Source organism: Eschrichtius robustus, chromosome 12, assembly GCF_028021215.1.
Source record: "Eschrichtius robustus isolate mEscRob2 chromosome 12, mEscRob2.pri, whole genome shotgun sequence".
Lineage (NCBI taxonomy): Eukaryota > Metazoa > Chordata > Mammalia > Artiodactyla > Eschrichtiidae > Eschrichtius > Eschrichtius robustus.
The window spans coordinates 38186611-38212372 of NC_090835.1; the positions used below are offsets into that span (position 1 = coordinate 38186611).

At 45.8% G+C, this 25762-nt stretch overlaps 2 protein-coding genes across 4 annotated transcripts; one reads left to right on the forward strand and one right to left on the reverse strand.

The window, feature by feature from the left end:
- The first annotated feature begins 144 nt into the window (after window positions 1-144).
- On the forward strand, window positions 145-24100 carry IFRD2 (interferon related developmental regulator 2). Of its 3 annotated transcripts, none has more exons than XM_068558039.1 (12): window positions 145-319; window positions 21185-21304; window positions 21390-21474; window positions 21581-21705; window positions 21790-21947; window positions 22107-22160; window positions 22246-22424; window positions 22512-22617; window positions 22953-23090; window positions 23176-23304; window positions 23384-23479; window positions 23597-24100. In XM_068558039.1, exons 1-12 carry the CDS (start codon window positions 262-264, stop codon window positions 23675-23677), a joined length of 1329 nt encoding a protein of 442 aa, XP_068414140.1. In that variant the 5' UTR covers window positions 145-261; the 3' UTR covers window positions 23678-24100. The 3 variants fall into 3 exon arrangements, with proteins under 3 accessions (XP_068414140.1, XP_068414141.1, XP_068414139.1); XM_068558040.1 differs by having other exon boundaries at window positions 22110-22160; XM_068558038.1 differs by having other exon boundaries at window positions 21790-22160.
- A 67-nt stretch (window positions 24101-24167) lies between these two features.
- Window positions 24168-25521, reverse strand: LSMEM2 (leucine rich single-pass membrane protein 2). The gene is made up of 3 exons (XM_068558041.1): window positions 25043-25521; window positions 24765-24950; window positions 24168-24643 (listed from the first exon to the last, which is right to left on the reverse strand). Exons 1-3 carry the CDS (start codon window positions 25242-25244, stop codon window positions 24510-24512), a joined length of 522 nt encoding a protein of 173 aa, XP_068414142.1. The 5' UTR covers window positions 25245-25521; the 3' UTR covers window positions 24168-24509.
- Window positions 25522-25762: the final 241 nt, after the last annotated feature.

The window sequence follows — 25762 nt, forward strand, 5'->3', positions numbered from 1 at the left end:
GAATAGTAGTTTCGGCCGCATGGAGAGGTTCCATGAACCGAGAGACCAGGAACTCGCCTTCCCGGCCACCCATTTAGCAGGGCGGGGCGCTTCGATACGTTTGGCAGGGCGGGGCGCCTCGCGAAGATGGTGGCGCGCGCGGCGTGTGCCTCCCGTCGTCTGCCCGAGTCTCAACTCAGCGCATTGGCCGGCGACTCGCTGGTCTGGAGCCCCCGCCCGCCGGGTCCCTGACCCCGCGCCCCGCCGCGCCCGATTCCCGGCATGCCCCGCGCCCGAAAAGGCAGCGCGCCCCGCAGAGGCGGCCAGCGCAGCGGAGGAGGTAAGTGGGGGCCTCTGGGCAACTGAGGAACGTTGAGCTGGGGCTCTGTGTGGATTCCCGTCGGTGTCCCTAAGAGTCCTGGGGTAGGGACTCCTGCCTCGACCAGTCCGGTGCTGCCACCCGCAACTCTCCCCGTGACCGGCACATGCCCAAGGAGTCAGCGGCCACGTGTGCGCCTAACCTTAGTGCGCTGCCCGCTTGCCCGGAGCCCTCGCTCCCCGCCCGCACCTGGTCCGCACCTCCCGGCCTTGGTTGGTTTCCTCATTGCCTCTCTACCCAAGTTGTCTGTTGTGATGGACAAACAGGCCAGATGGAGCAGAAAGCCAGCCCCCTCCCCAAGCCCTGATCCTTGCCTGGACTGGACTAGGAAGTTGGCCAGAGGCCTGGGCTATCCCGGAGAACTGAGAGAGGGGGTGATGGGGAAGCTGCAAAATTTGGGCCTTGACTGCCTGGACCTAGAAGGTTGATGAGCGCCGAAGGTTGATGAGCGCCCTGGAGCCTGAGGCAGTCCAGAGAGTCGCTTATCAGGTCGACCAGAGGAGCATGTCCTGGTGCAGTAAACACATATGTTTACTGTGTAGGGATGGGGTGCCTTTTAGGCACAGCTCAGACCTGGCCGCCACTTCAGTGGGGCTTGGGTGAGGGTGTTACTGAACCAAACGTGGGTCGGCTTGCCCCGGAGGAGTAAAGCCAATCTACTGATGAAACCGCAGAAATGCATTGGGGTGGGGGGGGTGCGTGGTCCGAGTAGCTCCCGTTCGTTAGAGCAGAAAGAATTAAGTGAGAGGCAAAGTGTTAGATAAGAAGTGACTTATTAGAGTAGGACACTTGAGAGGCTTACAGGGAGGTGGGTGAGAGGGTGCCACCTGGAGAACATGGTGAGCTGTAGTTTTATAATCAAAGGAAGAATGGGGAGGGTGAGAAGACCACCTTCTTCCTCATTATTGAGGAGACGTCAAGCTTCCATCATCAATTCCTTTTCCAAGTCGGGTGGGGAGTTTTCTTGTCCCTACATGGTCAAACCAGGACTGTCATGACGCAATGGAAATGAGCAAAAAGGCAGTAACATACACTAACATATGCTAAATCATTTCAAGTTTTAGTATAATGTCATCCTTTCCTTATATGTTTGTTTTTAGTGCACGTATGTCCTAGGAATCATTAACCTGAGCTCACTGGGCAGGATGTGGGTCTCATTCCACCATTGTTTTGTTGTTTTGTGGCATGTCTCATGCTTCTGTTGCATGGTTTTGTGGTTAAGCAAACCTGCTTTCTTGAGTGATCATTAACTTTCAGGGGTCTCCCATACTTTTTTCTTTACTTATAATCACTTACTGGGATTAACTATTTAATTACTTGCTTTGTCCTTTTACTCTGTCCGTATCATTCCCCCCTCCAGGTGTTTACCCTTTATGCTTAAAGTGGGGTAAGGGGCGACAACCTATCATTAACTACTTTCTGCTGAGATGGGATGTAGGCCTGCCTGGGGAAGAAGTAAAACACCTGGCTGACTGTCCCTTCTCTGTTAGGAGAACCGGAAGCCAATGCCCCTCTGGTTAGCATTATTCTTTAGTCCTTGTGGACGTTGAGCATCGGAAGATGAGTTTATAAAAGATACAAATTGAAAGAAATACAGCAGGGACTTCCTTGGTGGTGCAGTGGTTAAGAATCCGCCTGCCAAGGCAGGGATCACAGGTTCAGTCCCTGGTCTGGGAAGATCCCACATGCCAAGGAGCAACTAAGCCCGTGCACCACAACTACTGAGCCTGTGCTCTAGAGCCCATGAGCCACAACTACTGAAGCCCACACGCCTAGAGCCCGTGCTCCGCAACAAGAGAAGCCACCACAATGAGAAGCCTGCGCACCACAATGAAGAGCAGCCCCCGCTCTCTGCAACTAGAGAAAGCCCACATGCAGCAATGAAGACCCAGCGCAGCCAAAAAAATAAATACATAAATAAAATAAATAAGTTTATTTTTTTAAAAAAGAAAGAAATACAGCAATAAGCATTAGAAGAGTTATTAAAAGAGATTGTAGCCACGATCTTGGAGACCCAAACCATTTTTTCAAAACATTTTACAAATCTGAAAGGCAGATACTTGAGGCCTCAATCTGTTTGCTTTTGGGCCCGGAACCTTAATGTTTTATACTTTGGGGTTTATTGAGACTTTTATTTTAGTTATAGATTTACTCTGTTTTTCTTTATTTTTTGTTAATATCATTTAGTGATAAGGGTGGCTTCCTTGTGCCTCGAGAAACAGAGTGGCCTCTAATCTAGTTAATAAGTCCCTTCCATTAAAGAGCGAGGACAGTCAGGCACAAACAAAAAGGAATGTAAAAACGACCGGCCATTGATGTTGCACAAAAGGGGTTCCAGGAAAGTGTGCCCCTGTCTCTTTCTTGACACTCCCATTACATATTTCCTATGGTTGTTAAGGCTTTCAGTCTTGGGTTAAGACTGAAAGGGTTGCACTGGTGTTTATGAGAAATTTTATCAAGTGGCTCGCCATGTCAATTACCACCCGAAGTTTGAGGCTCGACACTAGTTATGTAGATGGTATCTCTAGGCGGATCCCCTTTTGGCCTTGGGCCCCCCTCAGTCTTTCGATTGTAAAACCATCAAAGGCCGAGGGATCCCTGTCGCTTTCTGGCATCTGGGGCATTCCCTCTGCCAGTGCCCTGGCTATTTGCAAAGGGCACATCGATCACAATTTTTCCTTCAGTGCCCCCTTGTCCATGTAGGGTACACTGGTTTTGTCTCGGTACCCACGGGCCCTGTGGTTTACCGTGGCCAGATTGGTCCAGAAAGCCCAGCCTCCCCTTTAGTGGTTTTTCAGAGGACCAAGTTACTGCCATCATTTGGGCCTTTTGTATATTTCTTTGGGTGCATTTAGTCTTTTAGGTTATATTTCTATTATTGAAAACTGAATAAGCCAATTGGAGCAAGTCGCTTACAGGTGTCTGAGGACCGGCCATTGCTTTTTACCACGTATTTATTTATTTATTTATTTTTAAAATGTATTTATTTGGCTGCGTTGGGTCTTCGTTGCTGCACGTGGGCTTTCTCTAGTTGCAGAGAGCTGGGGCTACTCTTCGTTGTGGTGCACACGCTTCTCATTTCAGTGGCTTCTCTTGCTGCGGAGCACGAGCTCTAGGTGCGAGGGCTTCAGTAGTTGTGGTGTGCGGGCTTCAGTAGTTGTAGCTTGCGGGCTCTAGAGCGCAGGCTCAGTAGTCGTGGCGCAGGGGCCTTAGTTAGTAATTCCACTATGGGTCTGCCTCGGGGACAGCTTTGTTCCCCAAGCGGTGTACTGTGTGGCCCTGTTGGTCTCAGGCTGCCAGTATTATATGCTGTTCTTTCTCTGGGGTGCAGCAGTTGAATAAGATTTGTAAATCCCCCCTGGTGAGACCATTAACCAAGTAAACTTCTTTGTGGAAAGCTTAGAATCCTCAGAAAAACTTTACAACTTCTGCCAGACTTAAATCGGACATTGAAAAAAACACATGAACTCTTATTGTTTCTTTTTTTTAAAATTTATTTATTTAAATTTATTTATTTTTGGCTGCATTGGATTTTCGTTGCTGCATGTGGGCTTTCTCTAGTTTCAGCGAGCGGGGGCTACCCTTTCGTTGCAGTGTGCGGGCTTCTCATTGCGGTGGCTTCTCTTGTTGCGGAGCACGGACTCTAGGCTCATAGGCTTCAGTAGTTGTGGCACGCAGTCTCAGTAGTTGTGGCTCGCGGGCTCTAGAGCGCAGGCTCAGTAGTTGTGGCGCATGGGCTTAGTTGCTCTGCAGCATGTGGGATCTTCCCGGACCAGGGCTCGAACCTGTGTCCCCTGCATTGGCAGGCGGATTCTTAACCACTGCACCACCAGGGAAGCCCTAAATGATTTTTTTTCCCTAGTATGTATAATCCCCTGGTTATAGATTATGGGAATCTAATTTTCATCCAAGGATAGATTACAGTGATCAGCTTTAGAAACAAGCTTAGAATATCTTTTTAATAACTTAATTAACCTTTACAATAATATAACATAGCAACAAAGAGCTATTTGAAAAGTGAGAGTTTTTTGGGAGTTTTTTTTACGTTACAAAATTTTATACTGGAGTATAGTTGATTTACGATGTTGTGTTTCAGGCATACACCAAAGTGATTTAGTTATACATATACATATATTCATTCTTTTTCAGATTCTTTTCTCAGATAGGTTATCACAGAATATTGAGTAGAGTTCTCTGTATTTTACAGTAGGACCTTGCTGATTATCTACCTTATATATAGTGATGTGTATGTGTTAATCCCAAGTTCCTGATTTATTCTTCTCCCTTACTTTTCCCCTTTGGTAACCATAAGTTTAATTTTGAGATCTGTGAGTCTGTTTCTGTTTTGTAAATTAGTTCATTTGGTATCATTTTTAAAATAAGATCCACATATAAGGGAGGTCATATGATAAATTGTCTTTCTCTGTCTGACTTCCTTCACTTAGTATGATAATCTCTAGATCCATCCATGTTGCTGCAAAGGCCATTATTTGATTCTTTTTTTTTTTACTGTAATTTTTTTTTAATTTTTTAATTTTTTTTTTATACAGCAGATTCTTATTAGTCATCAATTTTATACACATCAGTGTATACATGTCAATCCCAATCACCCAATTCATCACACCACCACCCCCAGCCCCCTGCCACATTCCCCCCTTGGTGTCCCTACGTTTTTTCTCTACTTCTGTGTCTCAATTTCTGTCCTGCAAACCGGTTCATCTGTGCCATTTTTCTAGGTTCCACATATATGCGTTAATATACGATATTTGTTTTTCTCTTTCTGACTTATTTCACTCTGTATGACAGTCCTAGATCCATCCACGTCTCAACAAATGACCCAATGTTGTTCCTTTTTGTGACTGAGTAATATTGCATGATATATATGTACCACATCTTCTTTATCCATTCGTCTGTCAGTGGGCATTTAGGTTGCTTTCATGACCTGGCTATTGTAAACAGTGCTGCAGTGAACATTGGGGTGCATGTGTCTTTTTGAATTACGGTTTTCTCTGGGTATATGCCCAGTAGTGGGATTGCTGGATCATATGGTAATTCTGTTTTTAGTTTTTTAAGGAACCTCCATACTGTTCTCTATAGTGGCTGTATCAATTTACATTCCCACCAACAGTGCAAGAGGGTTCCCTTTTCTCCACACGCTCTCCAGCATTTGCTGTTTGTAGATTTTCTGATGATGCCCATTCTGACTGGTGTGAGGTGATACCTCTTTGTAGTTTTGATTTGCATTTCTCTAATAATTAGTGACGTTGAGCAGCTTTTCATGTGCTTCTTGGCCATCTGTATGTCTTCTTTGGAGAAATGTCTATTTAGGTCTTCTGCCCATTTTTTGATTGGGTGGTTTGTTTTTTAAATATTGAGCTGCATGAGCTGTTTATATATTTTGGAGATTAATCCTTTGTCCGTTGATTTATTTGCAAATATTTTCCCTCATTCTGAGGGTTGTCTTTTCGTCTTGTTTATGGTTTCCTTTGTGATGCCAATGCTTTGAAGTTTCATTAGGTCCCATTTGTTTATTTTTGTTTTTATTTCCATTACTCTAGGAGGTGGATCAAAAAAGATCTTGCTGTGATTTATGTCAAAGAGTGTTCTTCCTATGTTTTCCTCTAAGAGTTTTATAGTGTCCAGTCTTACATTTAGGTCTCTAATCCATTTTGAGTTTATTTTTGTGTATGGTGTTAGGGAGTGTTCTAATTTCATTCTTTTACATGTAGCTGTCCAGTTTTCCCAGCACCACTTATTGAAGAGACTGTCTTTTCTCCATTTTATATCCTTGCCTCCTTTGTCATAGATTAGTTGACCATAGGTGCATGGGTTTATCTCTGGGCTTTCTATCTTGTTCCACTGATCTATGTTTCTTTCTGTTTTTGTGCCAGTACCGTATTGTCTTGATTACTGTAGCTTTGTAGTATAGTCTGAAGTCAGGGAGTCTGATTCCTCCAGTTCCATTTTTTTCCCTCAAGACTGCTTTGGCTATTCGGGGTCTTCTGTGTCTCCATACAAATTTTAAGATTTTTTGTTCTATTTCTGTAAAAAATGCCATTGGTAGTTTGATAGGGATTGCATTGAATCTGTAGATTGCTTTGGGTAGTATAGTCATTTTCACAATATTGATTCTTCCAATCCAAGAACATGGTATATCTCTCCATCTGTTGGTATCATCTTTAATTTCTTTCATCAGTGTCTTATAGTTTTCTGCAAACAGGTCTTTTGTCTCCCTAGGTAGGTTTATTCCTAGGTATTTTATTCTTTTTGTTGCAGTGGTAAATGGGAGTGTTTCCTTAATTTCTCTTTCAGATTTTTCATCATTAGTGTATAGGAATGCAAGAGATTTATGTGCATTAATTGTATATCCTGCAACTTTGCCAAATTCACTGATTAGCTCTAGTAGTTTTCTGGTGGCATCTTTAGGATTCTCTATGTATAGTATCATGTCATCTGCAAACACTGACAGTTTTACTTCTTCTTTCCAATTTGTATTCCTTTTATTTCTTTTTCTTCTCTGATTGCCGTGGCTAGGACTTCCAAAACTATGTTGAATAATAGTGGTGAGAGTGGACATCCTTGTCTTGTTCCTGATCTTAGAGGAAATGCTTTCAGTTTTTCACCATTAAGAATGACGTTTGCTGTGGGTTTGTCATATATGGCCTTTATTATGTTGAGGTAGGTTCCTTCTATGCCCACTTTCTGGTGAGTTTTTATCATAAACCGGTGTTGAATTTTGTCAAAAGCTTTTTCTGCATCTATTCAGATGATCATATGGTTTTTATTCTTCAATTTGTTAATATGGTGTATCACATTGATTGATTTGTGTATATTGAAGAATCCTTGCATCCCTGGGATAAATCCCACTTGATCGTGGTGTTTGATCCTTTTAATGTGTTGTTGGATTCTGTTTGCTAATATTTTGTTGAGGATTTTTGCATCTATATTCATCAGTGATATTGGTCTGTAATTTTCTTTTTTGATAGTATCTTTGTCTGGTTTTGGTATCAGGGTGACGGTGGCCTCATAGAATGAATTTGGGAGTGTTCCTTCCTCTGCAATTTTTTGGAAGAGTTTGAGAAGGATGGGTGTTAGCTCTTCTCTAAATGTTTGATAGAATTCACCTGTGAAGCCATCTGGTCCTGGACTTTTGTTTGTTGGAAGATTTTTAATCACAGTTTCAATTTCATTACTTGTGATTGGCCTGTTCATATTTTCTATTTCTTCCTGGTTCAGTCTTGGAAGGTTATACCTTTCTAAGAATTTGTCCATTTCTTCCAGGTTGTCCATTTTATTGGCATAGAGTTGCTTGTAGTAGTCTCTTAGGATGCTTTGTATTTCTGCGGTGTCTGTTGTAACTTCTCCTTTTTCATTTCTAATTTTATTGATTTGAGTCCTCTTCCTCTTTTTCTTGATGAGTCTGGCTAATGGTTTATCAATTTTGTTTATCTTCTCAAAGAACCAGCTTTTAGTTTTATTCATCTTTGCTATTGTTTTGTTTCTATTTCATTTATTTCTGCTCTGATCTTTATGATTTCTTTCCTTCTGCTGACTTTGGATTTTGTTTCTTCTTCTTTCTCTAGTTCCTTTAGGTGTAAGGTTAGATTGTTTATTTGAGATTTTTCTTGTTTCTTGAGGTAGGCTTGTATAGTTATAAGCTTCCCTCTTAGAACTGCTTTTGCTGCATCCCATAGGTTTTGGATCGTCGTGTTTTCATCGTCATTTGTCTCTAGGTATTTTTTGATTTCCTCTTTGATTTCTTCAGTGATCTCTTGGTTATGTAGTAACATATTGTTTAGCCTCCACGTGTTTGTGTTTTTTACGTTTTTCTCCCTGTTAATTCATTTCTAATCTCATAGCGTTGTGGTCAGAAAAGATGCTTGATATGATTTCAATTTTCTTAAATTTACTGAGGCTTGATTTGTGACCCAAGATGTGATCTATCCTGGAGAATGTTCCATGTGCACTTGAGAAGAAAGTGTGATCTGCTGTTTTTGGATGGAATGTCCTATAAATATCAATTAAGTCTATCTGGTCTCTTGTGTCATTTAAAGCTTCTGTTTCCTTCTTTATTTTAAAGTCTATTTTATCTGATATGAGTATTGCTATTCTAGCTTTCTTTTGATTTCCATTTGCATGGAATATCTTTTTCCATCCCTTCACTTTCAGTCTGTATGTGTCCCTAGGTCTGAAGTTGGGTCTCTTGTAGACAGCATATATATGGGTCTTGTTTTTGTATCCATTCAGCAAGCCTGTGTCTTTTGGTTGGAGCATTTAATCCATTCATGTTTAAGGTAATTATCGATATGTATGTTCCTATGACCATTTTCTTAATTGTTTTGGGTTTGTTTTTGTAGGTCCTTTTCTTCTCTTGTGTTTCCCACTTAGAGAAGTTCCTTTAGCGTTTGCTGTAGAGCTGGTTTGGTGGTGCTGAATTCTCTTAGCTTTTGCTTGTCTGTAAAGCTTTTGATTTCTCCATCGAATCTGAATGAGATCCTTGCCGGGTAGAGTAATCTTGGTTGTAGTTTCTTCCCTTTCATCACTTGAAGTATATCATACCACTCCCTTCTGGCTTGTAGAGTTTCTGCTGAGAAATCAGCTGTTAACCTTATGGGAGTTCCCTTGTACGTTGTTTGTCGTTTTTCCCTTGCTGCTTTCAATAATTTTTCTTTGTCTTTAATTTTTGCTAGTTTGATTACTGTGTGTCTTGGCATGTTTCTCCTTGGGTTTATCCTGTATGGGACTCTCTGCGCTTCCTGGACTTGGGTGGCTATTTCCTTTCCCATGTTAGGGAAGTTTTTGATGATAATTTCTTTAAATATTTTCTCTGGTCCTTTCTCTCTTCTCCTTCTGGGACCCCTATAATGCGAATGTTGTTGCGTTTAATGTTGTCCCAGAGGTTTCTTAGGCTGTCTTCCTTTCTTTTCATTCTTTTTTCTTTATTCTGTTCCGCAGCAGTGAATTCCACCATTCTGTCTTCCAGGTCACTTATCCGTTCTTCTGCCTCAGTTATTCTGCTATTTTTTCTAGTGTAGTTTTCATTTCAGTTATTGTATTGTTCATCTCTGTTTATTTGTTCTTTAATTCTTCTAAGTCTTTGTTAAACATTTCTTGCATCTTCTCGACCTTTTCCTCCATTCTTTTTCCGAGGTCCTGGATCATCTTCACTATTATTATTCTGAATTCTTTTTCTGGAAGGTTGCCTATCTCCACTTCATTTAGTTGTTTTTCTGGGGTTTTATTTTGTTCCTTCATCTGATACATAGCCCTCTGCCTTTTCATCTTGTCTGTCTTTCTGTGAATGTGGTTTTCATTCCACAGGCTGCAGGATTGTAGTTCTTCTTGCTTCTGCTGTCTGCCCTCTGGTGGATGAGGCTATCTAAGGGGTTGTTCAAGTTTCCTGATGGGAGGGACTGATGGTGGGTAGAGCTGACTGTTGCTCTGGTGGGCAGAGCTCAGTAAAACTTTAATCCGTTTGACTGCTGATGGGTGGGGCTGGGTTCCCTCCCTGTTGGTTGTTTGGCCTGAGGCAACCCAACACTGGAGCCTACCTGGGCTCTTTGGTGGGGCTAATGGCAGACTCTGGGAGGGCTCTCGCCAAGGAGTACTTCCCAGAACTTCTGCTGCCAGTGTCCTTCTCCCCACGGTGAGCCACAGCCACCCCCGCCTCTGCAGGAGAGCCTCCAACACTAGCAGGTATGTCTGGTTCAGTCTCCCCCAGGGTCACTGCTCCTTCCCCTGGGTCCCGATGCGAACACTACTTTGTGTGTGCCCTCGAAGAGTGGAGTCTCTGTTTCCCCCAGTCCTGTCGAAGTCCTGCAGTCAAATCCCACTAGCGTTCAAAGTCTGATTCTCTAGGAATTCCTCCTTCCGTTGCCGGACCCCCAGGTTGGGAAGCCTGACGTGGGGCTCAGAACCTTCACTCCAGTGGGTGGACTTCTGTGGTATAAGTGTTCTCCAGTCTGTGAGTCACCCACCCACCAGTTATGGTATTTGATTTTACCGTGGTTGCGCCCCTCCTACCGTCTCACTGTGGCTTCTCCTTTGTCTTTGGATGTGGGGTGTTCCGCGATATATGGGATCTTCCCGGACTAGGGCTCGAACCTGTGTCCCCTGCATTGGCAGGCAGATTCTTAACCACCACGCCACCAGGGAATTCCTGTTTGTTGGAAGTATTTTAATCACAGTTTCAATTTCATTACTTGTGATTGGTCTGTTTATATTTTCTGATTCTTCCTGGTTCAGACTTGTAAGGTTGTATATTTCTACGAATTTGTTCATTTCTTTTTTATTTTAATTAAAGCAAATTTTTTTAAGTGTATATTTATAACCACACCCTACATGTTGTGGAATCTTAGTTCCCCCATCAGGGATTGAACCTGGGCCCCTGGAAGTAGAAGTGCAGAGTCCTAACCACTGGACTGCCAGGGAATTCCCGAGAATTTGTCCATTTCTTCTAGGTTGTCCATTTTATTGGCATATAGTTGTTTGTGGTAGTCAGTTATGACCCTTTTATTTCTATGGTGTCCATTGTAACTTCTCATTTTTCATTTCTAATTTTATTGATTTGAATCCTCTCCCTCTTTTTCTTGATGAGTCTGGCTAAAGGTTTATCAATTATGTTTATCTTCTCAGAGAGCCAGCTTTTAGTTTCCTTGATCTTTCCTATTGTTTTCTTTGTCTCTATTTCATTTATTTCTGTTCTGATCTTTATGGTTTCTTTCCTTCTACTAATTTTGGGTTTTGTTTGTCTTTTTTGTCTAGTTGCTTTAGATGTAGGTTATGTTGCTTTATTTGAGATTTTACTTGTTTCCAGAGGTAGCAAATTTATCACTGTAAACTTCCCTCTTAGAACTGCTTTTGTGGCATCCCATAGGTTTTGGATGTGGTGTTTTCGTTGTCATTTCTCTTTAGATATATATTTTTTTAAATAGATCTTTATTGGAGTATATTGTTTCCCAATACTGTGTTAGTTTCTGTTGTACACCAAAGTGAATCAGACATATGCATACATGTATCCCCATATCTCCTCCCTCTTGAGCCTCCCCCCAACCCTCCCTATCCCACCCCTCTAGGTCATCACAAAACATGGAGGTGATCTCCCTGTGCTTCCCACTAGCTAACTATTTTACATTCGGTAATGTATATATGTTGATCCTACTCTCACTTTGTGCCAGCTTCCCCCTCCCACCCTGTGTCCTCAAGTCCATTCTCTATGTCTGCATCTTTATTCCTGCCCTGCAAATAGTTTCATCAGTACCATTTTTTTTCTTTTTTTTTTTTCAGATTCCATATATGCGCTAGCACATTGTATTTGTTTTTCTCTTTCTGACTTACTTCACTCTGTATGACAGACTCTAGGTCCATCCACCTCACTACAAATAACTCAATTTCATTTCTTTTTATGGCTGAGTAATATTCCATTGTATATATGTGGCGCATTTTCTTTATCCATTCAGCTGTTGATGGACATTTAGGTTGGTTCCATGTCCTGCCTATTGTAAATAGTGCTGCAGTGAACATTGTGGTACATGTATCTTTTTGACGTATGATTTTCTCAGGGTATATGCCCAGTAGTGGGATTCCTGGGTCATATGGTAGTTCTATTTTTAGTTTTTTAAGGAACCTCCATACTGTTCTCCATAGTGGCTGTATCAATTTACATTGCCACCAACAGTGCAAGAGGGTTCCCTTTTCACCACACCCTCTCCAGCATTTATTGTTTCTAGATTTTTTGATAATGGCCATTCTGACGGGTGTGAGGTGATACCTCATTGTAGTTTTGATTTTCATTTCTCTAATAATTAGTGATGTTGAGCCTCTTTTCATGTGCCTCTTGGCCATCTGTATGTCTTCCTTGGTGAAATGTCTCTTTAGGTCCTCCGCCCATTTTTAAATTAGATTGTTTGTTTTTTAGATGTTGAGCTGCATGAGCTGTTTGTATATTTTGAAGATTAATCCTTTGTCTTTTGTTTCATTTGCAAATATTTTCTCCATTCTGAGGGTTGTCTTTTTGTCTTGTTTATAGTTCCTTTGCTGTGCAAAAGCTTAAGTTTAATTAAGTCCCATTTGTTTATTTTTGTTTTTATTTCCATTACTCTAGGAGGTGGGTCAAAAAGATCTTGCTGTGGTTTATGTTAAAGAGTGTTTTTCCTATGTTTTCCTCTAAGAGTTTTATAGTTTCTGGTCTTACATTTAGGTCTTTAATCCATTTAGAGTTTATTTTTGTGTATGGTGTTAAGGAGTGTTCTAATTTCATTCTTTTACATGTAGCTGTCCAGTTTTCCCAGCACCACTTATTGAAGAGGCTGTCTTTTCTCCCTTGTATGTTCTTGCCTCCTTTGTCGTTAATTAAGTGACCATATGTGTATGGGTTTATCTCTGGGCATTCTATACTGTACCATTGATCTATATTTCTGCTTTTGTGCCAGTACTGTACTGTCTTGATTACTGTAGCTTTGTGGTATAGTTTGAAGTTGGGGAGCCTGATTCCTCCAGTTCCGTTTTTCTTTATCAAGATTGCTTTGGCTGTTTGGGGTCTTTTGTGTTTCCATACGAATTGTAAAATTTTTTGTTCTAATTCTGTGAAGAATGCCATTGGTAGTTTGATAGGGATCACATTGAATCTGTAAATTGCTTTGGGTAGTATAGTCATTTTCACAGTATTGATTCTTCCAGTCCAAGAACATGGTATATTTCTTCATCTGTTTATGTCATCTTTGATTTGTTTCATCAGTGTTTTATAGTTTTCTGAGTACAGGTCTTTTGTCTCCTTAGGCAGGTTTATTCCTAGGTATTTTATTCTTTTTGTTGCAATGGTAAATGGGATTGTTTCCTTTATTTCCCATTCTGATCTTTCATTGTTCGTGTATAGGAATGCAAGAGATTTCTGTGCATTAATTGTGTATCCTGCAACTTTACCAAATTCATTGATTAGCTCTAGTAGTTTTTTGGTGATATCTTTAGGATTCTCTACAGTATCATGTCACCTGCGATCAGTGACAGTTTTACTTCTTCTTTTCCAATTTGTATTCCTTATTTCTTTTTCTTCTCTGATTGCCGTGGCTAGGACTTCCAAAACTATGTTGAATAATAGTGGTGAGAGTGGACATCCTTGTCTTGTTCCTGATCTTAGAGGAAATGCTTTCAGTTTTTCACCATTGAGAATGATGTTTGCTGTGGGTTTGTCATATATGGCCTTTATTATGTTGAGGTAGGTTCCCTCTATGCCCACTTTCTGGAGAGTTTTTATCATAAATGGGTGTTGAATTTTGTCAAAAGCTTTTTCTGCATCTATTGAGATGATCATATGGTTTTTATTCTTCAATTTGTTAATATGGTGTATCACATTGATTGATTTGTGTATATTGAAGAATCCTTGCATCCCTGGGATAAATCCCACTTGATCGTGGTGTATGATCCTTTTAATGTGTTGTTGGATTCTGTTTGCTTGTATTTTGTTGAGGATTTTTGCATCTATATTCATCAGTGATATTGGTCTGTAATTTTCTTTTTTGATAGTATCTTTGTCTGGTTTTGGTATCAGGGTGATGGTGGCCTCATAGAATGAGTTTGGGAATGTTCCTTCCTCTGCAATTTTTTGGAAGAGTTTGAGAAGGATGGGTGTTAGCTCTTCTCTAAATGTTTGATAGAATTCACCTGTGAAGCCATCTGGTCCTGGACTTTTGTTTGTTGGAAGATTTTTAATCACAGTTTCAATTACGTTACTTGTGATAAGTCTGTTTATATTTCTAACTCTTCCTGGTTCAGTCTTGGAATATTGAACCTTTACAAGAATTTGTCCTTTTCTTCATGGTTGTTCATTTTATTGGCATATAGTTGTTTGTACTAGTCTCTTATAATTCTTTGTATTTCTGCGGTGTCAGTTGTGATTTCTCCCTTTTCATTTCTAATTTTATTGATTTGCATCCTCTCCCTTTTTTTCTTGGTGAGTCTGGCTAAGGGTTTATCAATTTTGTTTATCTTCTCAAAGAACCAGCTTTTAGTTTTATTGATATTTGCTATTGTTTTCTTCATTTCTATTTCATTTATATCTGCCCTGATCTTTATGATTTCTGTCCTTCTACTGACTTTGGGTTTTCTCTGTTCTTCTTTCTCTAGCTGTTTTAAGTGTAGGGTTAGATTGTTTATTTGAGATTTTTCTTATTTCTTGAGGTGAGATTGAATTGCTGTAAACTTCCCTCTTAGAACTGCTTTTGCTGTGTCCCGTAGGTTTTGGGTCATCCTGTTTTCATTGTCATTTGTTTCTATGTATTTTTTTATTCTTCTTTGATTTCTTCAGTGATCTCTTGGTTATTTAGTAGTGCACTGTTCAGCCTCCATGTATTTGTGCTTTTTACAGTTTTTTTTGTTTTAATAGATTTCCAATTTCATAGCATTGTCGTCAGAAATCTCTAGGTATTTTTTGAATTCCTCTTTGATTTCTTCAGTGATCCACTGGTTGTTTAGTAAAATATTGTTTAACCTCCACATGTTTGTGTTTTTTACAGTTTTTTTTTCCTGTTATTGATTTTTTTCTTTAAATTTTTATTGACGTATAGTTGATTTACAGTGTTTGTTTCACATGTACAAAAAAGAGAATGTTATATATATATATATTCTTTTTCGAATTCTTTTCCCATATAGTTTATGAGAGAGTGTTGAGTAGAGTTCCCTGTGCTCTACAGTAGGTCCTTGTCGATTGTCTGTTTTATATACATTCGTGTGTATATGTTAATCCCAACCTGCAAATTTATCCCTCCTTGCCCTCTATCCCCTTTGGTAACCATGAGTTTCTTTGCTTTTCTTGTTTTTTTTTGGCCATGCTGCGCGGCTTCTGGGATCTTAGTTCTGTGACCACGGATAGAACTCGGACCTTGGCGGTGAAAGCTCAGAGCCCTAACCACTGGACCCATGGGGAATTACCCATAAGTTTCTTTTCTAAATCTATGAGTCTGTTTCTGTTTTGTAAATTAGTTCATTTGTATCAATTTTTAGATTCCACATATAAGTGATATCATAAGATTTTTTTGATTCTTTGTCTGACTTACTGTGATCATCTCTAGGTTCTTCTTGTTGCTGCAAATAGCATTATTTTGTCCTTTTTTGTGGCTAATATTACATTGTATATATGTACCACATCTTCTTTATCCATTCATTTATAGATGGGCATTTTGGTTGCTTCCTTGTCTTGGTTATTGTATATACTGTTGCAGTGCACATAGGGGTGCATGAGCCATTTGGAACTATGGTTTTCTCTCGGTATTTGCCCAAAAGTGGGATTGCCGGATCATATGATTGCTCATTTTTCGTTTTTTGAGGAACTTCACTGCTGCTCTCCATACTGGCTGTACCCTTTTACATTCCCCCCAACAGTGTAGGAGGGTTCCCTTTTCTTCACGCCCTGTCCAGCATTTCCTGTTTGTAGACTTTTTGAGGATGGCCATTCTGACTGGTGTGAGGTGATACCTCCTTGTAGTTTTGATTTGCATTTCTCTAATAATTAGCAATGCTGAGTATGTTTTTGTGTGCTTTTTTTTTTTTTTGAAACAGTGAGAGTAAAATGTACCTCTTAAAATTGGGTCTTGAAAGTCAGCCCTGTTTTGAATTCTATTTTGATTACTTACTCCCAGACATTTCTCCAGGGCAGGTATCATTTATTTACAGCCCCGCAGGCCTTGTGAATATTAAGTATCCAGAAGCACTGGTTTTAGAGTTGTTGTTACTCTTAACTGCCACATGGTGGCAGGGTTATGCATGCCCAACTTTGGGTCTTAGGGCAACCAGAGCCTTAATTAAAGGAAGTCCTGTTCCTGGGTTGTAAGTGAGAGTAGAATGTGCCAGAAGAAACACCCGAGGGCTTGTGTCTCCTTACTTCTTCCTTCTTACCCTTCACCCTCCAGACAAATCGCAACCCCTGTAAAACCACAATGCTGAGGGTATTGAGCGTACTTTGGTGGGGGACTCTATGGAAGGAGGATGGAGGTGGGAGCTCCACCACCAGGAGACACGCAGCCCAGGTGACTTTTCTTTTCTTTTTTTTTTTTTAATTTTTAAATTTTATTTATTTGTTTTTGGCCGTGTTGGGTCTTCGTTGCTGCGTGCAGGCTTCCTCTAGTTGCGGTGAGCGGGGGCTGTTCTTCGTTGCAGTGCATGGGCTTCCCATTGCGGTGGCTTCCCTCGTGGTGGAGCACAGGCGCTAGGCGCATGGGCTTCAGTAGTTGCGGCACGCGGGCTCAGTAGTTGTGGCGCACGGGCTTAGTTGCTCCACGGCATGTGGGATCTTCCCAGACCAGGGATCGAACCCGTGTCCCCTGCACTGGCAGGCGGATTCTCAACCACTGTGCCACCAGGGAAGCCCCCAGGTGACTTTTCAAAGCTCTTCTAGCCCAGAGGGTCCACCATCCTTTGGGTGCGCTATGTTTGGTTTAGCTGTAGGAGGACCCGCCTCGATCTGGAGATTTTGTCTCATCCAGAAGGGATCAGGCACTCCAGGTTCAAGAGGGCTCATCTGCTGGCACATCCTCCCCAGCTCGCTCAGGCCCACAACGGTCCTGCCTTTGGACCCAACCTGCTTAAGCTCCATGGATGTGACTCCAGCCTAGGTCCCTGAGGCCTGAGGGGAATAGAGTAGGGATTTCTTTCTCTCTTTCTTTCTTCCTTCCTTCTTTCCTTTTCTTTTCTTTCCTTTCCTTTCCTTTTCTTTCTTTCTTCCTTTCTTTCTTTCTTTCAATTTTTCTTTTATTTTGGCATATAGTTGATTTACCATATTGTGTTTGTCTTAGGTGTACAGCAATGTCATTCTGTTACACATTTACATATATCTGCTCTTTTTCAGATTCTTTTTTTTTTTTTTTTTTTTAATATTTATTTATTTGGCTGCGCCGGGTCTTAGTTGTGGCATGCAGTATCTAGTTCACTGACCAGGGATCGAACCCCGGCCCTCCTGTGTTTGGGGCGTGGAGTCTTAACTTCTGGACCACCAGGAAAGTTCCTTTTTTCAGATTCTTTTCAGATATAGGGTCTGAGTAGAGTTCCCTGTGCTCTACAGTAGGTCCTTGTTGATTATCCATTTTCTATATATTAACGTGTAAATGTTAATCCCAGCCCCCTAATTTTTCCCTCCCCTCTTCCCATACCGTGGCCCCCCCGCAACCGCCCACCCAGTAATTGTGCCTTCCCTCTCTGGCGGACCTAGGCTGCTGCTGCTTTTTTTAATTTTTGTTTTTGTTTTTTTGGCTACGTTGGGTCTTCGTTGCTATGCTCGGGCTTTCTCTAGTTGCAGCGAGAGGGAGCTACTCTTCGTTGAGGTGTGCAGGCTTTTCACTGTGGTGGCTTCTCTTGTTGCAGAGCACAGGCTCTGAGTGCATGGGCTTCAGTGGCGCGTGGGTTTAGTTGCTCCGCGGCATGTGGGATCTTCCTGGACCAGGGCTCAAACCCGTGTCCCCTGCATTGGCAGGAGGATTCTTAACCACTGCGCCACCAGGGAAGTCCGGACCTAGGCTTCTTAGGAGTACACCCTCATTTGCCACAGTCCAGCCTCTTCAAGCTGTCTCCACACAGCCAACCCTGGTCTGACCTCTGAAGCCTGATATTCAGCACCCCGCCCCCACCAGCAGAGGAGCGTCTCAGGCTCTGGTGCACAGGGTGGTGCACAGGGTGGAGGTGCCTACCTTATGTGCAGATTACTCTCCTTTTTGCCATTGCAAACAGGTTTCTGCACTGTCCTCTTAGGGTCTGGACCTTCCCCTTTGTCTAGGCTAATGTCCCTGTCAGTGATCAGGCTTCCCAGGGTGCTGGAATATTTTACCTTCACTGCTCCTTCCCTGGGGCACTAGATTCCTAGTGTCTAGATTCCTTCCCCACCCCGCCTTTTTTTTCCTTTTTTAAGCCAGGTCTCACTGCTTCGGAATCTTAGTTCTTCGAAGAGGGATGGAACCCATGACCTGACCCCCCCCCCCCGCCCCCGCAGTGGAAACGTGGAGTCCTAACCACTGGACTGCAAGGAAATTCCCTTTTTTTTTCCCTTTTGTCCTTCCCGGTTACGTGGAGGTTTTCTTGCCCTTTCGGAAGTCTGAGGTGTTCCTCCGGCATTCAGTAGGTGTGTGTGAATCATTCCACTTGTAGGTGTATTTTTAATGTCTTTGTAGGAGAGGGTGAGCTCCCTGTCCTACTCCTCTGCCATCTTAATCCTGTCTTGAAAAGTGAGTTTTAGACAGTAGATACTGACCTCAATTAGCAAAACTAAAATTTAATATTTATTAAAACATAATTTCTTGTAGGTGTGAAAAAAAATTTTCTTTAAAATAACCCTCATATTTACCAAATATAGCCAAATTAATTGGGTACAAGTTAGTGGGCTACAGTTTTATAATCAAAGGGAGAGTGGGGAGGGGGAGAAGACCACCTGCTTCCTCATTCTTGAGTAGACATCAATCTTTCATCATCAGCTCCTTCTCCACGTGGGGAATTTTCTTGTCATTACATGGTCAAAGCAGGACTGTCATGGTGCAATGGAAATGAGCAAAAAGGCAGTAATGTATAATAAAATATGAATTCATTTCAAGTTTTAGTATAACGTCAACCTTTCCTTATATTTTTGTTTTTAGTGCATGCAGAGGAGCGTGTCCTGGGAATCATTAATTTATGGAGCTCACTGGGCAGGATGTGGGTCACATTCCACCATTGTTGTGTTGTTTTGGAGCATGTCTCATGCTTCTGTTGCATGGGTTTGTGGTTAAGCAAACCTGCTTTCTTGAGTGATCATTAACTTACAGGGGTCCCCCATACTTTTTTCTTTACTTATAATCCCTTACTGGGATTAACTATTTAATTACTTGCTTTGTCCTTTTACTCTGTCCCTATCATTGACACTGGGTTATGGTGAAGGAAAGTGCAATGTTTATTGTAAGGCGCCAATAAAAGGAGAAGCCATGGCTGGTGCTCAAAAACCCTGAACTCCCCGAAGGGTTTCTGTAAAGCACTTTTTTTTTTTTTTTTTTTGGCTGCACTGGGCCTTCGTTACCGCGCGCTGGCTTTCTCTAGTTGCGGCGAGCGGGGGCTTCTCATTGTGGTGGCTTCTCTTGTTGCAGAGCACGGGCTGTAGGGCGCGTGGCCTTCAGTAGTTGTGGCGCACGGGATTAGGTGCTCCGCGGCATGTGAGATCTTCCCTGACCAGGGCTCGAACCTGTGTCCCCTGCATTGGCAGGTGGATTCTTAACCACTGCGCCACCAGGGAAGTCCCTATAAAGCATTTTTAAAGGCGAGGTGAGGGAGAGGGGTCCCAGCGAATGTGATCAGCTCGTGCACAATTCTCTGATTGGTTGATGGTGAGGTAACAGGGCAGTGTCACGGTGTTAACATTATCAATCCTTAGGCGCCAGTAGGTCTAGGGTCTACGTGCTCACGGTCATCACATAGTTAACTTCTTCCATTTGGTGGTGGTTTTAGCACCTGTAAAACAACTCAGGAAATGTGCATCTGATACTGTTATCCAGGAACTTCAGAGATGAGCTACAACAGAGGATATGGTGGAGGGGTCTATCCCAGGAAGACCCCATAGCGTCCTGCTTGGTTACAAGGGGACGTTGAAGAAAGTAGCAATACTCCAGAAGGCCTAGTGCTGGGGGACGAGTTCACAGAGTGGTGTCAGTCCCAGACAGGAACCAAGGAAGCCTCAAGGGAGGGGCTTCTGGGTGAGTCTTGAGAAGGTAAAGAGGAGAGCACCATTTAGAGGCAATACACTGGGCGAGGGCCTGATATCTGGAGGGACCATGGCATGGTGAAACAAATGAGGGAAGGCTGGGCTGCTTTGGTCAGCCAGGGTAGTGAGAGAGGAGTGAGCAGCATGTGCTGGACTTTGTCTGGCAGGCACAAGGGAGTATGTACGTAGTTCCTGGAAGCAGGGCCAGCCTGGTGACCAGAACCTGTCTGGGGCTCCTGCTGCATCAGCTGCCCTTACACATAAGTGTTCCAGCCCTGCTGACCCTCACAGTCCCCTGTGTTCACCTGTTTTCAAGGGCTCATCAGGGGCAACTCAGCTTTCTGCACTTCCCAGGGTCAGGAGGAGCCTGTGTGTCCATCCACCCAGGACTGAAGGCCTGGAGTGGACCAAGGGGGGCTCAGGAGACAGTATGCTTGAGGCCTGGGGCACTCACCTACATCCACTAGGAGCTGGGCCTCTGCCCCCAGTGCTGATGGGTGACCTGATGAGCTTGTTGGCCCACCGAAGAGCCGTAGCTAGTCACTTGTCTAGTCATTGTCTTCACTTACCCAGAATAGGTGCTTCTCATCTCTTTTGCAACGGAGAAACTGAGCCTTTGAAGACTAGGCACCTGACCTGGTTACACCCCTGTTAAGATGTAGAGCTGAGATTTGAACCCCGGTTCTGTCAGACTTCCCTGACCCTTGCCCTGGCCCTTTTGGGGAGTAATCTGGGCTGGTGGTTGAGCTCCCCCAGGATGCGCCTGGATATGCCCCACTCCAGGCTGAGCCACAGGCCTAGGTGGGGCCTGTGCAGTCCCTTCCGCCTCTGCCCACCTCTAAGTCTCCTTCTTAAAGCAAGCTCTAGTCTCAGGGAGGATCTGCTCACCAAGCCTGCCAGGATATCCTAGGTTGGGCCTGGCGTGTGACTCTCCCCAGCAGATAGACTTCTTTCCCTTTCTCTTGCTTCCTGGCTCAGAGTCCCCGGCATCAGCCTCTGTGCCTCCCACTTCAGCCTTGAGAAGGGCAGCATTCTGTCTTGTGGGGTCATGAGGCCGGGTGAGGTAACCAAAGCCATCACTCATCAATGAAGGCAGACCATGTGCCCCATTCCACCCTCCCCAGGTGCCCGGAGCAGTACGCAAGCTGACTCAGGTTCCAGTGAGGATGAGGCAGCCAGCGAGGCCCGCAGCACCACCAGTGAATGTCCCAGCCTTCTTAGCACCGCAGCAGAGGAAAGCTTTGGTGAGAGTGGGTGGGAATATGGCAGGGACTCAGTGGGGCTCCGTGGGCTAGGGCAAGAAGCGGGGATGACGAGCTGGCCTTGCAGGGGGGGATGCCGTGGATGAGCAGGGCCAGCAGGAAGACCTTGAGGAGAAGTTGAAGGAATATGTGGACTGCCTCACAGACAAGAGGTACCCCTGACTTCCAACCAATCCCTTCCCCTGTGTCCCTGCTTAGCCCATGCCAAATGTGACCCAGGTAGGATTGGCCCACCAAACCCCTTTCTTCCTCCCCCAGTGCCAAGACCCGGCAGGGTGCTCTCAAGAGCCTGCGTCTGGCCCTAGCAGCGCACCTACTCTCCGACTTCTTGCTGGAGCGCCGCCTCACAGTGGCTGATGCCTTGGAAAAGTGCCTCAAGAAAGGTTGGGCCTGGGGGCGCACAGGGGGCCTTAACTGGCTGGGTACTGGCCCTTGCTGCATTGACTGACTGGAAGGCATCCCTGCAGGGAAGGGCGAGGAACAGGCCCTTGCCGCTGCTGTGCTAGGCCTGCTGTGCGTTCAGCTGGGCCCTGGACCCAAGGGTGAGGAGTTATTCCACAGCCTGCAGCCCCTGCTGGTCTCTGTGCTCAGTGACAGCACAGCTAGCCCTGCTGTCCGGCTCCACGTGAGTGTTCCTTGCCCTGTGACACCCTTCCTTCACCTAATTCCTAAGCAGAGACATGGGTTCCACCTGCCTCCAGGCTCCCCTGCTCGGAGGGTGAGCCCCGTGGCTGGGAACCCAGGCTCACCCTCTGACCACGGCCTGGCTTTGCCCTCCTCCCAGCAGTGCGCTTCTGCTCTTGGCCTGGGCTGCTACGTGGCTGCCACCGATGTCCAGGTAAGTGGCCTTCAGGCACAGGCAGTAGAGCACGTAGGCCCTAGCTCTGCCCCTGAGCCACTCCCCTGCCTCCTTATGCCTCTAGGACCTGGTCTCCTGCCTCACCTGCTTGGAAGGCGTTTTCAGCCGGTCCTGTGGTGTGGGTGGCTCCACAGCCCCTGTGGTCCCTGTCAGCCTGCAGGGCTTGCTCTGTGCTGCCCTGCAGGCCTGGGCCTTGCTACTCACCATCTGCCCCAGCGCCCATATCAGCCGCATCCTGGACAGGTAGGGGTGACTGCCCACTGGGAGTGGGAGGGGAAGGGTGAAGAGGCCGCCAGCCCACACACATGGCTCAGCCTGCCACTTCCCCAGGCAGCTGCCCCGGCTGCCCCAGCTCTTGTCCAGTGAAAGTGTGAACCTGCGGATGGCTGCCGGCGAGACCATCGCATTGCTCTTTGAGCTCACCCGGGACCTTGAGGTGTGAGAGATGGCGGGGGGGCGCAGGGGAGGGTGCCTGCTGACACCACCTGCCCATCTCAGGCTGGGTGCAGGGATGCCACAGAAAACAAGGTAGCCTTAGGTCATTATGGAGGGGAAGTAGCCCCAACACAGACTCAGAGGCCAAGTGCTCTGATGGGGCCCCTTAGCGGAGGTGTCTGGTGCAGGCAGGGGCCAAGAAGGGATGCAGAGGAGGGTCAGGCAGAGAAGAAAATGACTTTCTTGGTGAAAGGAAGGATTTGGGCGACCCCACTGTGTTAAAAGCCAACAGAGCTCAGGCTTCTGCTCCCACGTCCTCCATCGCTCCCACTGCAGGAGGACTTTGTTTACGAGGACATGGAGGCCCTCTGCAGCACGCTGCGCACTCTGGCCACTGACAGCAACAAGTATCGGGCCAAGGCTGACCGCCGGCGCCAACGCTCTACCTTCCGGTCCGTGCTGCACTTTGTCGAGGTACGTGTGACAAGGGATGCGTCCTAGCGAGGGTGCACCCCCAGGCATAGCCGCCAAGCCCAGTCATAGCCCCTCTACCCTGCAGGGCGGCGAGTGTGAGGAGGAGACAGTCCGCTTCGGGCTCGAGGTGCTCTATGTGGACAGCTGGGCTCGGCGCCGGGTCTACGCTGCCTTCAAGGACGCGCTGGGTTCCGGCATGCACCACCACCTCCAGGTGGGGAGGCGGATGGCGAAGGGGTACCCCGCTTGGCTGTTTCAGACTGGCCTGAGCTCACTGCCTTCTTTGCCCCCAGAACAACGAGCTACTCCGTGACATCTTTGGTCTGGGCCCTGTGCTGGTGCTGGATGCCACTGCCCTGAAGGCCTGCAAGATCTCACGTTTTGAGAAGGTTTGCACCTTTGTCTTCCCTCCATTCCTGTGGCCTGGAGCTCTGCAGGGGCTGGAGGAGAAGCCCTGGGCTGCCTCCTCCCAGCTCACTAGACCCTCACTCTTTGTCCCACCCCAGCACCTGTACAACGCTGCTGCCTTCAAAGCCAGGACCAAGGTGCGCAGCCGTGTGCGGGACAAGCGGGCAGACATCCTGTGAGGCAGGATCAGCCGAAGAGGAGACTGTCCACATCCTTGCCCATATTTTTAACAGAAGACAGACAGTGCAACACCTGGTCCCTGCCAGGCATTGTCGCTTTATTTTTTTAATGACAAAACCAAAAACAGACATGGGGGTGGGTGGCTGGAGGCCAGGCCACTTGGGACCTTCGTGCTTTGCCCCTGCGCCAGCCCTGTGGCCACTTCCTGCCCTGTCTCAGGGCTGTGGGGCAGGCAGAAGAGGGCTGTCCCTTTCTCAGGCCTTGCTCCCCTGGGATGACCTACTTTTGGGGCGGGGGTGGTGATAGTATCTGGACAACTGCCACTACAACATGTGGGGAGGTGAGGCTACCTGGAGTGGATTTATATGCTGAGTTTTAAAGATTTTAGAGATAATTAATTAAACAATGTGCAGCCTTCTGTGGCCCTGGCTTCTGGGTGTTTCTGCCTGCCCTCCCTATCCACCAACCCAGGCTTGGGCCCAGCTGGGCCTCCCTATCTCCATCTCACCTTTCCCCTCCAAAATAATCTCTCCCCAGGGGCCCTCCTCCCCCTACTCAGAGCCCAGCCTGTCTTTTGAGAGCTGAGGCTGGACCCCCCACTGGGAGGCCTGGCAGAGTTTGGGTGACCAGGGTGGGCAGCTATTTTTAGACTTCTGAACCTGCTATCTGGAGAAGGCAAGAAAGGCAGGCAGCTGCGGGGTCAGATCAGGCTCTTATATGAAAACCTCACCAAGGAAGTAATGTGGAGCAGTAGTGGGAGAGGGGAAAGCTACCAATGGCCACTTTATTCCCCCCTACACATACCCCCAGGCCCCAGGTCCAAGTGGCATCTCAACTGGGTGCTCGGGCCTCAGTCGAGTTGAGCCTCCGCAGCTGGCTGAGGCTGGCGAGCCGGAGTTTGAGCAGCATTTCCTCCTGCGTTCGCAGTGTGTGCACCAGCACGCGTAGGGATTCGCTCTGCAGCACTAAGACAGGTGGGCGGTAATGGGGGATTATCAGACCACATGCCACACCACAACACCCGACCCTCCCAGCCCTTCACTGCCTCGGTCTCTCCATTCCACTGGCTTCCTGCGCCCTCCTTACCACTCAGGTAGACGGCCAGGACAGCCAGTGCCAGGCAGGTGAGCACCAGCAGCGCCAGCAGCAGCAGGAAGCTGCCGCGGCTGTGCGCGGGGCTGCAGCCGGTCTGGGCACACATCGATGGAGGCAGGATGCCCAGCAGCTCATCCCATGGCTGCGCCTCCTCGGCCAGGTAGGGCCACAGTGAACCTGCAGGGCAAACGGGATCAGGAGGGCGGCAGGTGCGCCTGCTTTCCTCCCTTCTCCCAGTCCATGGGTCCCACTCCCCTGCACCCTCTCACCTCCACTGTGCAGATCGCTGATGGACTCCACCCGGTGTAGGCGAACCTCCTGCACATGATTAGGAGCCAGTGGTGCCCTGCTCCTTGTTGGTGCCACGGTGTCTGCAGGGGCAGCGTGGGGCTGATTCAGCCAGCGGGTCATGCCCTCCCTTCTAGATGGTGTCCAGCGGCAGCAGGGGCTCAGAAGAGGTAGAAGGGGCATTTGGCTCCTGATCCCCTAAAACCAACTCAGGAGTGACCCGTGATTTGGAACCAAGACAACGTGAAAACTGCGTACGCCTGTTTCACCCACAATAGCAGGAGGTGCTGCTTGACTTACATTTGTTTCCTTCCAAGCACCTCAGGGACTTTCAGGCATTCCCCTCTGCTTGCTCGTTTCTAGAGAATTTATCAGGCTTGGAGAACTCAACCCACAGCCCATGAAGTTCATTCCTGCTTCTGCTATCAGTTTTCCCTGCAAACCCTGTGCCTGGGGCCTTCTCCCGGTACCCAGCAGAAGCAGCCCTATTCTAGCCAGCTTTTTGCCTTTTGCTCCTGGCCTCAGCTCTGCCTCCTTTTACATACTAAGTGTGATTCTGCTGTGAACCCTGCTGTTCTCACTCATCATGAGAGGAGACCCACCTTTGTTAGCAAACTGTTCCACTTGCCTTTGAGGTCTCCCCTCAGGCATCTCTTCGAGGCTGCCTGGGCATTTAGGTTGTTTCCAATCCCCTTCCTAAA

Bases quoted from the DNA above. Each gene is read 5' to 3' on its own strand.
- IFRD2 (XM_068558038.1), top strand. From the start codon at position 262: ATGCCCCGCGCCCGAAAAGGCAGCGCGCCCCGCAGAGGCGGCCAGCGC. The intron at 22,618-22,952 runs GTGTGAGAGATG...CTCCCACTGCAG, and splicing joins AGCTCACCCGGGACCTTGAG to GAGGACTTTGTTTACGAGGA. The intron at 23,091-23,175 runs GTACGTGTGACA...TCTACCCTGCAG, and splicing joins CCGTGCTGCACTTTGTCGAG to GGCGGCGAGTGTGAGGAGGA.
- LSMEM2 (XM_068558041.1), bottom strand. From the start codon at position 25,244: ATGCCCCTTCTACCTCTTCTGAGCCCCTGCTGCCGCTGGACACCATCT. The intron at 24,951-25,042 runs GTGAGAGGGTGC...TTTGCCCTGCAG, and splicing joins CAGCGATCTGCACAGTGGAG to GTTCACTGTGGCCCTACCTG. The intron at 24,644-24,764 runs GTAAGGAGGGCG...CACCTGTCTTAG, and splicing joins CCTGGCCGTCTACCTGAGTG to TGCTGCAGAGCGAATCCCTA.